Source organism: Pelophylax lessonae (assembly GCF_965119305.1).
Source record: "Pelophylax lessonae genome assembly, chromosome: 1".
In the NCBI taxonomy this organism is placed as follows: domain Eukaryota; kingdom Metazoa; phylum Chordata; class Amphibia; order Anura; family Ranidae; genus Pelophylax; species Pelophylax lessonae.
Genome location: NC_138768.1, coordinates 461,194,031 through 461,206,091, shown reverse-complemented (window position 1 = coordinate 461,206,091; position 12,061 = coordinate 461,194,031). Strand labels below are relative to the sequence as shown.

At 46.4% G+C, this 12,061-nt stretch overlaps 1 protein-coding gene across 7 annotated transcripts in view; it reads left to right on the top strand.

The window, feature by feature from the left end:
* FCHO1 (FCH and mu domain containing endocytic adaptor 1) overlaps nucleotides 1-3,867 on the top strand; it is a 507,107-nt gene extending 503,240 nt beyond the window's left edge. For all 7 annotated transcript variants that reach the window (XM_082267054.1, XM_082267048.1, XM_082267051.1 and 4 more), the window contains one exon: nucleotides 3,156-3,867. In XM_082267054.1, coding sequence (XP_082123180.1) covers nucleotides 3,156-3,175 — 20 coding nt within the window. In that variant the 3' untranslated portion in view covers nucleotides 3,176-3,867. The remainder of the gene's footprint in view (nucleotides 1-3,155) is intronic.
* The last annotated feature ends 8,194 nt before the right edge of the window (nucleotides 3,868-12,061 follow it).

Below are 12,061 nucleotides of genomic sequence, written 5' to 3'. Positions count from 1 at the left end.
GCCCGACTCCCGCTGAGTCTGAATGTAGCGGGAGCGAGCCGCAGGCGGCGCGAGCGCCGCCCACAACGGGAGGAGTCCAGCGACGTAGGTCTACGCCGCTGGACGGAATCGAGCCACTTTGCCGCAGTACGCTCAATGTGAGCGGTCGGCAAGTGGTTAACCTCCGTGGGATCTTAACTTGGTACTGTCTGTTCTTCAGAAACCTCCCTTTGAGAACATTAGAGAGACTTCTCTCGTACGCTGTCACAGAATGTAAAATTTGGAAGAAAATAGATTATATAAATATAATTCATTAATTCCAGTAGCGCAGGGATGGTGGTATCCTCTCACAACCACTTAAACACAGATACAAATGTGGGAGTGATAATATATTGTGTATAGTCACCCCCATACACAATAATCATGAGCATGAACTAATATGTACCATTAAACACAAATGATCAAAAAACATATAAAATCCATAGAATCAATAAAAGTCCATGAGTGAAAAGTCCAAGGGATACTATGATGATGTGAAACAAGGTACTGGATCACCGCTCTCCACCACCACCGTGTCCAGGGGAAAAAATGAAGTGCACACTCACCAGATATAATTGCTTAACTACTGTCGTGGTTAAGCTAACAGGCAAAGTGTAACGTTTTTGTTATAGGCTGGATTTGCAGCTGCAAAATCTCCACTCAGTAGTCATGTAGAGATGTGTTGAATACCAGATCCAACTCTCCAGGACTCATCACCGTGGGCCTGTCAGCTTCAACATACAGATATATACACACTCAATGAGATGTTCCTGGAGTGATAGGATGTATATGATAGTATGAAGGTGATGTGCTGAAGGGACAGGTGTGAACAGTGACAAGGATGGTAAGGTTTGTACAGGAGAGTTCAAGATGGTATTTAGGAATGCAGATAGGTTAGTATCGAGTATGCTAACAGGTGGTGAGGACAGCAGATGACAAATACAGGATAGACTAACCCAGTGCAAGGATAGATAGTAGTAGACAGGAGAGCTAGCAGTCTATGCAGCAGTGCAGATGATAGATGGTAGTAGACAGGAGAGCTAGCAATCTATGCAGCAGTGCAGATGATAGATGGTAGTAGTCTCAAGAGCTAGCAATCTATGTAACAGTGCAGATGATAAGATAGTATGGATAGGTAGTAACAGTCCTTAATGCAATAGTAGTAGTGTAAGTTATGGAGGTTTCCCCTGCGGGGTACTTATCACTATAGTATAGTAGTAGAAGGGTCCGGTGATGAGGAAGTGATCCAGTAGCGAGATACAGGGATCAGTAGCGAGGTTCGGGTCTGAGGAAGTGATCCTGGTAGCGAGATACAGGGATCTGTAGCTAGGTTCCACAGCGAGACACGCTTGTAAGCATAGATGCAAGGCAGGTTGAACGAACATGTGAGTGAGAACGCCGGCGGTTGAAATAGCCGCTCTGCGGCGCTCAGTGATGACAGCATCGGTCTTAAAGGTGTATGCGCACCTACCAGAAGAAAATGGTGGGACGCATACACGGAATGGAAAGTGGAATAAGGGTACCAGAGGTACCAGAACATTACACAAAGATTATAATAGCCACATCCAAATGAAGTCATTATGGATAGCCCTTCTACAGATATAAGCAGAGCCGCAGCACTCCAGATCATGTGGAAAGAAAAACAATCTCCACTAGTGTAAACGCAATAACATTTTAAAAAACTTTTAATCACATCCACCCTGAATTACACTCACTTTTGTTATGTTTTAAAATCACATAAACAGTCACAAGAGGAGGTGGAGCCTGGATGGGGACTCTGAACGTTGAATACCTCCTCTTGTGACTGCTTATGTGATTTTAAAACATAACAAATGTGAGTGTAATACAGGGTGGATGTGATTAAAAGTTTTTTAAAACATTATTGCACTAGTGGAGATTGTTTTTCTTTCCACATGATCTGGAGTGCTGCGGCTCTGCTTATATCTGTAGAAGGGCTGTCCATGATGATTTCATTTGGATGTGGCTATGATCTTTGCCTGTTCGCTTAACCACAAGAGTAGTTAAGCAATTATATCTGGTGAGTGTGCACTTAATATTTTCCGCGGACACGGTGGTGGTGGAGAACCGGTGATCCAGTACCTTGTTTCACATCATCATAATATCCCTTGGACTTTTCACTCATGGACTTTTATTGATTCTATGGATTTTATATGTTTTTTGATCATTTTATTCACTTAAAGCGGAGTTCCGGCCACAAAAAAAAAAAATTTCAATGAAAATACCCCCGGGACAGTCAGGGCTAGTACATTCCACAATGGATAGCCTCTGATCTGTCCCAGTTCGCACTTACCTTTTAGAAGAAATACTTACCTTGAAAATTTCTTCTCCAGCACTGCCATCTCGGATGTGGGCAGCTGAAGCCAGCGCATCCTCTTCTGCGTCCTTTTCCGTGTCCTCTTCTCCCAGAATGCACCTGCACCGGCCCTGCTTGTCACTTCCGGGGTGCGCGCGTCATCCCTCCACAGCTTCTGGGCATGAGCTCCAGTTGTTCCTGGTTGGGCTCCATGTTCACTAGTTGGCTAAGTTTAGCCTTTAGGGAATTAAGTTTTTTTCTCTATTGTTTTCCCACCCCTCATGCTAATACTGCTTTGGGATGTCCCAATGGTCAAAAAGAATTTGGAACTGCGCCTGTCAATGAACGATAGAGAAAACTTAATTTTTGACTTACCGTAAAATCCTTTTCTCTGAAGTTCATTGACAGACGCAGCACCCGCCCCTCTAATTATGAGTGAGATGGGTTTTTTTCTTCTAAACCATGCTTGCAACAAAACTGAGGCCTATAGCAGAGTGAGTGGGTGTATGCCTGCAGGCACTGCCCGATGGGCGTGGTAAAGATTTTTCCTGCCTTGTGTCCTACTCCTGTAGGGGGCAGCATAACCCAGTGGTCAAGAAGAATATGGAGCTGCGTCTATCAATGAACTTCAGAGAAAAGGAATTTACGGTAAGTCAAAAATCCATTTTTTTTGTACTGTAACCTTCAATTGTTGAAGTTGGTGACACTCTTTTTATTCTTCCTACAAGAACCTAAGCACTGTACTTGGATGCATTGGTGCACCACCTTGTGTTTTCTGGCTAAAATATTTACATTTTTATTAAAATGTGTTTTCTTATCCTAGGTAAATACCTTGTTTGCTGAGAACAGTTGACCATTCTATGCACCACTCTTTTTATATTGATCCCTGCTCCCTGGCACCAGGGCCACGTCTGGGAGCAGTCTGAACCTTGGACTCAGAGGCTGGAAGTTCACCTTCATTCTGAAAAGCCTACCATGCTCAATTATGACGTAGAGGAGTGATGCAGGAGGATTTCCTTTTTCTCTTCGAAGCTGATCTGGATTACAAGCACTTTAAACATTTTAAGAAGATTGCTAGTCAGCATTTTTCTTAATACAGCACTGGTATTCTATGTAGTGCCCATACAATTGTAAAATGACTGGATACTTCAGGGCATGTCTGTTTTTTAAAGTTTATTATATCTGTCTAGTTTTGTAGTTGGACCAAGTTTTGAGATTGTTTCAGCTGAAGAGGAGAAAGAGTGTCAGTTTACATTCAGGAGTTTCCAGTGTTATGAAATGCAAATTGAGAACTCTCGCACTTTAGAGCCTGCTTTTGGTGTATGTAAGTGGAGTGTATAGGAGGTGTTTGTATATAACCAGTTTAGTATACATGCACATTGTACATAGTTTTGCAATGTTTTTCCTGTTGACAATTATGGTTCTGTTTTGTCGAAGAGGCTCTATATTAGACTTAAAGTGCAAAATGATAATATATATTGAAAACAAAAAATATATATATTGTGTGTACATAAAATAAAGTTTGATGCAGTCAACTTTGTGTGTTCTTTTTTTCCCTCAACTTTAGGTGTGCTAAATGTTATCAAATTACATAGTTTGTATGTAGCATACTGTGTCAGTCATCCTGCTGCTGCTCCTCGCACCACTTTTAAATATAGCAGCTGATTGGAGCCACTGCTCTCAAAAATGGAGCTTTCTCTATCATCATTGACAGACGCAGCTCCATATAAATCTTGACCATTGGGTTATGCTGCCCCCTACAGGAGTAGAACACTAGACAGGAAAAAGCTTTACCACGCCTGTGGAGCAGTCACTGCAGGCATACACCCACACACTCTGCTATAGGCTTCAGTTTGTTTTTGCCTAGTTTAGGAGTAGGACCTAGTTCCCTGCTGGAACTTCAATCTTAGCTGGGGGGGTTTTTGGGAACCTTTTTGTTATACTTTGCTTTTTGGTTAGTTGCTTTTTTTTTTTTTTGTTCAACAAGGTCTTTATTGTAATGAAACAAAACAGGAAATATACAACAGTATACAATACACATCTTAAGATTTTAAGGAATGAGAAAACCAGACTAGGGTACATATGTCAAACAAAGGTTCATAAAAAGGAACCTGTACTACAATTAGAGGAAGCCGAGGAACACAATACAAGTAAACTGATATCTGTCATTTTGTACATACTACTAATAATATACGATACTGAATCGTCCAATCCCTAGGGAAGAAAGGGAAGCAGAGGAAACACAAAGAGTGGAAACAAACAGCTGCAACGCTCACTGAAAATAAAAAGGTCACTTATGTGGCTTTATTCTGATAACATACACGTCTCCGGGGCCTGAACCCACCTATCCCATATCTTATTATACTTGGATACACATCCTCTATGGGAATAGATCAGTTTTTTATAGGGCAAAGTTACATTGACCTCCCGGAGCCAGTCCCGTAAAGATGGAGGTGAATCTCTCATCCAGCGGCGGGCCAGACACTTCCTAGCAAGAAACAGTGTCTCATGTAAAAACAGAGTGGTATATTTATCTATACTAGCATCAGGGGGGTATTCCTAGTAGACAGAATTTCAGGGCCAGAGTCAAAGGGGACCCCATGGTATCATGTAGAAATCTAACCACCTGCTCCCAAAAGCCCTGGACCTCAGTACATGTCCAGAGCAAATGGTAAAAGGTGCCACACTCCACCCTGCACATGGGACACTGACCAGTAGCCTTGCTACGATAGGTAGCCACCACAGTCGGTGTCAGGTAAGCTCTATGGAGGATATATAATTGAGTCAGACGATCCGAGAGTTTCGGGGAAACCGATTTGCAGTTACCTAGGGCATCCCCCCATTCCTTATCCTCAAGCGTCCCGATGTCTCCCTCCCATTTAGTCTTGATGGCATACGCCAAAACCGTTGACTCTGGCAAAAGGAGTGCATTATACATATATGAAATAAGTTGTTTAGATTCAGAGCCCATTACCACCTCCAAAACCTGGATCGAGGTCAATTCTTGAATAGGACGGGGAAATTGAGCTGCGAAGGCGTGCCTAAGCTGCAAATACCTAAAATACATATGATTAGGGAGATCGTATTGCCCTTTTAACTCATCAAAAGATTGGAGAGCACCATTGGTAAGTATGTCAGCCAAATAGGAAATTCCATAATGGGCCCACACATGTGCATCCGGAATAGAGGCACACTCACGGAGACTGGTATTATGCCACAGCGGCGTATGTGCATGCAGCAAGGGTATATCCAATTTGGTTGACACCACTTCCCATATTCGCCTATACTGATACAGCATAGAGGTCTTATCCCCACGGGTTTCAGGCCCCCGTACGCCCACCAGAATCAAGGATAAAGGTTCAACTGATGCATGGGCCCATACAGGGGCTAGAAGGGCCAAGAATCTCTCCCTATCAAAACTATGAAGATGAAAGAAGTGGGATAGCTGTGATGCCAGGTAATATAAATTGAAATCTGGGAGAGCCAAGCCACCCAGGTCAACGGGGCTTTTAAGCTTCCGCCATGCCAGCTTATGTCTACTGGAGCCCCAAATAAAGGGCTTAAGTATAGCTTCTATCTGAAGAAAAAACTTAAGGGGAAGGTAAATTGGAGAGTGCCACAAAATGTACAAAAACTTAGGTAGTAACACCATTTTTACGAGGTTAATCCGGCTGCGAACCCCCAACGGGAGACGCGCCCATATCTGTGTCTTAGCTTTTAACAATATGAACAAGGGTTGTATGTTATTCTGTATGTAATCCATCGAGGATTTGGTCACCTGAATCCCTAAATATTTAATGTGATTCACTACCTGCAAAGGGAAAAGTGGGTTTACAGGGAAGGGGGAAATATTATCTATGGGCAAAATTTGAGATTTGTCCCAATTGATTTGTAATCCAGAAAAGCGGCCAAACTGTTTAATAAGGGAGAGGGCTACCGAGAGTGATGTACCCGGGTCAGCCAGGTACAACAGGGTGTCATCCGCATACATACTAATTTTTTCCTCTAAAATACCCACCCGGAGACCATGAATATCGGAGTGCGACCGGATCGCTATCGCAAGTGGCTCTGCTACCAGCGCGTACGAAAGGGGGCAACCTTGCCGAGTACCCCTAGTAAGAGAAAACCCCGCCGATGTCCTCCCATTAGCCAGTACTTTAGCCACCGGTGCCTGGTAAAGAATCCGTACCCACCGGATGAAGTTGGGGCCAAAGCCATAGCCCTCCAGGCATCTCCAAAGGAAGCCCCATTCTACTGAGTCAAATGCCCTTGCCGTATCTAAGGACACCACGACTCTTGAGCCAATGTTATCGTGAGCGGCCTGTAAATTCATAAACAGACGTCTCAGATTGAAGGAGGTGTTCCTGCCTGGCATAAAACCCGACTGGTCCGCATGAACAAGAGAGAGAATAACCTTGCTAAGGCGGATAGAGAGGACTTTAGCCAGAATCTTGACGTCGACTTGCAGCAAAGAAATTGGGCGATAAGAGGCGGGTTGATGGGGATCTTTACCTGGTTTAGGGATAAGAACAATTAAAGCTTCCCGCATAGTAGGAGGCAGTGTGTAGGATTCAAATGCGCACTCAAACATAGACAGCAAGTGTGGCACCAACACCTCAGAATATGTAGAATAAAATTCTATGGGTAATCCATCTGTTCCCGGGGACTTAGACCTGGGAAATCTAGCCATAGCCTCAATAATCTCTTCCTGCGACAGCGGGGCTTCAAGAAGCACCAGCTGCTCGACCGTCAATTGGGGAAGAACGTCCGGGGACATGTACAAGGAGATCGGAGAGTCATCAGCCGGGGCTGTAGAAGTGTAAAGGTCACGGAAAAAGTCCCGAAAACGGTCAGCCACTAACCCGGGGTCGGACACAGGAGGTCCCATTGGAGGATGAAGGGTAATCACCACCGGAGGCCTATCATTGCAATGTACTAGATAGGCCAAAAGTTTACCCGCCCGTTCACCATGCTCATACAACTTTTGTTTTTGAAAAAAAAAAGGGTCCTACGGGCTTTTTCATACTCCAGCTGCTCCACTACCCTTGTCAATAATTTTAATTGATCCGCGCCTGTGGGTGTCGGGTCAGCTATATACGCAGCCTCTGCGGAAGCCAAGGTTCCAATCGCCTCAGCATGCGCCTGAGCGGAAGTTGCTTTAATAGAATTGATGGTAGTTATTAATGTCGATCTGGCATGGAGCTTAAAGGTCTCCCACACTACCAAGGGAGAGGCCGAGCCGACGTTATCGGCAAAAAATTGTTGCCACCTGGCGGCCAAGTCAATCTCCTCAGGGATGAGGGAGAGCCAAAACGGGTTCAATCGCCAGGCTGGCCGAATTCGTTCACTGTGAATCCGGAGCGTAACCCAATAGGGACAGTGATCCGAAAGACTGCGGGCTGAAAAGCCCGCATCCAAAAGTCTGGGGAGTAAGAAGGGGGATATAAAAATAAAGTCAATACGAGACATGGAATTATGAGAGGCAGAAAAACAGGAGTACGCCCTTAATGACGGATTACGAACCCTCCAAGTGTCCAGCAAATTAAATTCCTCCATCAACCGTGCAAACCTAGTTGTCAGTGTCTGGGGCTGTGTGGCTCCGGGAGCAAGCAACCTGTCCAAACTGGGGTTCAAGGTGTTGTTGAAATCCCCTAGCCAGATCGCTGGTACCCGTGGATGCAACACCATGAAGTCCAGGCCCTCGTGCAGTATAGAAGCCGAAAACGGCGGAGGAACATAAAAGGCTAATAACAAATAAGGCTCACCATACAGTACATCTAAAAACACATATCTGCCCTGCGAATCTACTAGGGACCCCCGGAGCTCAAAATGCACTGCTTTGGCAACCAAGACTGCCACACCACGGGAATGAGAAGTGTGCATGGAATGAAACGTCCATCCCAACCAAGGGCGCTTCAGCGCCCTTTGAAGAGTACCTTCTAGATGGGTCTCGAGTAGAACTATAACGTCCGCCCTGTGGCGTTTTAAGGCATCAAAAACAGCTGACCTCTTAAGTCTGTCCCTTATGCCCCGAACGTTCCAAGTAAGGAGTTTAAGGGGCGCCATGGAAAGGGATCAGCATAATATCGTGCAGGAGCTCTGTGGATACCGTTCGGCTCTGATATCTAGGGAAAAACAGTACTGTAAGAAAATATATATCAGTAAAGAACATAAAAAAATATATAATTTCACTCGGCAAGAAGGGGAAAAATAACACAGAGAAAAAATTGCAGTACTCATTCCTCAATACATAAGAAGAAAAAACATATAGTGACAATAAAGACATCCCAACCACCCACCCCGCCCTGCACCTACCCCAACTAGTGCGGGCTCTTAATCCAAAAAAAACCCCATCCACCCTATCAACCCGTGAAAAACCCAGGGAAAAAAAAAGATAAATGGGAGGGATCCAACACAAAAACGTGTGAGAGATGTCCCTTCTGTCCCGCAGGGCGGTAGCAAAGGGATGGTTGGTGCATGTGCCTAACATAGGCAATCATATAGCGAAACTTCGCTGGATAGCAGTACATGTATCTAGGACAAAAAGTGAGAGACTTCAATGGCTCCGCCAGATTATAATAATAAATGTGACCATCCAGGTTAAAAAGGAGCATGCAAAGAACAAAAAGAAAAAAATTTTTCCCTTTTTTTCCCTCCTTTTTTCTTTATTTTAACCCCCCCCCCCCCCATGGGCAGAATACCCAAAAAAAAAAAAAAAATCAAGGGAAAAAAGAAACATCCATAGGGGGGGGGGGGGGGAAGAGGTACCAGCCACCCCACCGGGGAACCCGGGTGATACCTGACCATCTCAGGTTCCATCCAACATGTCTACAAGTACAAAATAAGAATCTGGGTGGTCTCAAAAAATAAACAAATGTATCATCCAGCACAGGAGAGGAGAGAACAATCCGAAAATTCAGAAAATCCAACCAGGATCCAGCACACGACAGGGAAAATGAGGCAGACCTAGCCCCGCGCCTCAAGATGTTCCAACCAGGAGATAACTGCCTCCGGATCATCGAAGAAGTGTACTCTGTCTTCGCCCTCCACACGGAGGCGGGCAGGGAATAGCATGGCATACTTAATGTTCTTTATGCGGAGCCTGCGTTTTACCTCAATAAAGGTTTTGCGTTTTTTCTGGACATCCGCCGAGAAATCCGGGAAAATTGCAAGCCTGCTATTCCCGAAGGGGATATTGCCCTTCTCCCTGGTGAGACGTAGCACAGCATCCCTATCTCTAAAATTTAATAACTTGGCTATGAAGGTACGAGGGGGGGCCCCCTGCGGCGGTGGTCTGCCAAATAGGCGGTGGGCTCTCTCCACTACAAAGGTCGGGGAAAAAGCCGCACGACCATAAGTATCAATCAGGAGTTGCTCAAGAAAGTCTGATGGGTGAGCCCCCTCTGCTCCCTCAGGCAGTCCAATCATCCGAATATTACATCTCCGCAGTCGGTTCTCCATGTCATCCTGTTTAATCATAAGCTGAGTAACTTGGAGCTGGAGATGGTCTGAGGAGTTTTGCAAAGGTGGGAGCACTGATCCGCTGCTCAGCCTCGGTCACTCTCTCCCTCACCCTCTGGAGATCCTGTCTGATCAAAGAGATATCCGCTTTCACCTCCTCGATCTTGCTGGTTAGTGAAGCCTGACATTGAGAGATAGCCTCCAGCACCTTAGCTGTCTCAGCGCCCATGGCGCTCGTCTCCGGTCCTGCCTGGGCGCCATCTGGAGCCGGGAGGTCCTTGTCCGTGCGGCGATATTTATCAAGCTTGGCGGCAGTGTCTGCCTGCTTCTTCGGTGGGGACATACTGCAGACAGTCCGGTTTCAGGTGCGGAGGTGTCGGGGAGGCTGTAAAGAATCGCTAAGTACAGGATTTACAAGATAAGGAGTGTGTGTCGGCGGAGCTGCTCTCACTCACGTCCTATCCCATGCTGCTCCAGGCCACGCCTACCGGTTAGTTGCTTTTTAGTTAAGTTTTGTTCCTGAGAGAACTACAAGCAACAGCCCGCTGGGTTTCGAACTGGATATGCTAGATTCTTAAGGTCTCCCAGCCAGCGAGTGTGCGCAGGTTATAGTCCAGCACTAGGCCTCTCCATGACAGAGCCCCGATGGATGGGGCTGGCCTGCAAGTGAAACACCTCACCGGGAAGCATATGACCTGAGTCGCAGCATACCCCCTGGCGTCAGCACCCCCACCCCGGGTGGAAAGATAGTCTGTTCGGAGTGGTGCCCACCTGATGCCATTGGTATGGTAAGTGTCCCCCCATTTCTCTGGCAGGCTCAGGGTGGATGTGGGCCCCTCCCTGGGAAAGTCATACCCTCGGGTATCCCTCAGTTCCCTGGCTTCTCGTGATACCAGGCCCCCCTTAGGCTTCCCCCCCCACAAGCAGGTTCCTACCTCAGGGGTGGTTCTGTGGGAGCGGACGTTTATCCTGGTGGGACCCCCTGATGCCACTGTCTGACCCCCCTGGAGGGTCCTGGAGACCGCATGGCGCACCGTGGGGGCTGCCATTTTGCTGTAGTTTCGCTCAGCATCAATGTAAAAATGTTCCCATTGAAATGCATGGGCAGCCATGTTTTGGTAGTTCCCCCGTAGGAATGCATAGGGCGGCTATCTTCTTGGAGTCCATGATCGCTGGACAGCAGGGAGAAGCTAGTGTTACTCTAGTACATGACCCAGGTATTTCCTGTTCCTGTGTCAGATCTTTTTTCTCTCTGCACAGAACATTTCTATATCCCTCCATATCGTTTTGGTGGTATGTTCCTGGGGTCCCTGTGGGTATTTCTCATTCACCCTGCTGCAGGCTGTGCTAGGGCTGTGATTTGTGCCGCTGGTGCAATGGTGCGGATCAGGTTTTTTTGCAGTTTTTTTTTCTTAAAGTGACACTGTTTTTTTGTGTTAAATATGTAGTATTTACCATGTTTAAGTAAATATGGAGTCCCAGGACCAAATCTCACCCACACAGACCCCCTTAGTGTGGTTGCGGGACCCTCCGAGTTGCAGCCCCTGTCTGCATTTACAGCAGTTTTGGAAAACCTGATATCAAAAGTGGATTTAGTTTTTAAAAATGCCACTAGTAGAAAGTGCCCTATGCCTTCCCCTGCCTCTCTGGTATCCTCAGATTCTGAGGTAGATATGGCCGCCGCGGACGCATGCCATCCTGTTGGCTCTGCGTCTTCGCATTCTGATGGCGAGGAGGATGTAGCCTCGTCATCGGGAAAGCGCACAGGTGGAGGCACTTAGTGTCAGTGCGGGAAACCTTAAAAATGGTTGATGATTCTACAGCATCAGGGATGCAGCTGTCTTTTGGCACCCGCAAATCCCCGAATTCCGGCATGGTTTTTCCCTGTTCGGAACTTTTTGACAACATTGTCAATGAAAAGTGGGGGAGCATCAAACCAATTTTAGTGGTGCCTAAGCTTTTTATAAGGCACTACCTGTAATGGTGCTGGTGGCTGAGCCTGACGTGTAGAGGTAGCCTCGTGGGATCTGGTACAACAGGAACACGGACGGGTCACACTGGTGGTAGACATGGGCTAGTCTGAGGTGCGGAGTCTAAGTGCTAGCTGGTTTTCACTAGAGCCCCTGATGGTGGGGATAGACTGCGCTGCAAGCTAACACCAGGTCGCGGTCCCCAGGGTTGCCCCACCAGGAGGTGAGCACGTCCAGAAGCAGATAAGCCGACAAGGATAAGGCAGGAGAGTGGTCACATGAACGAGCCAAGGTCAGG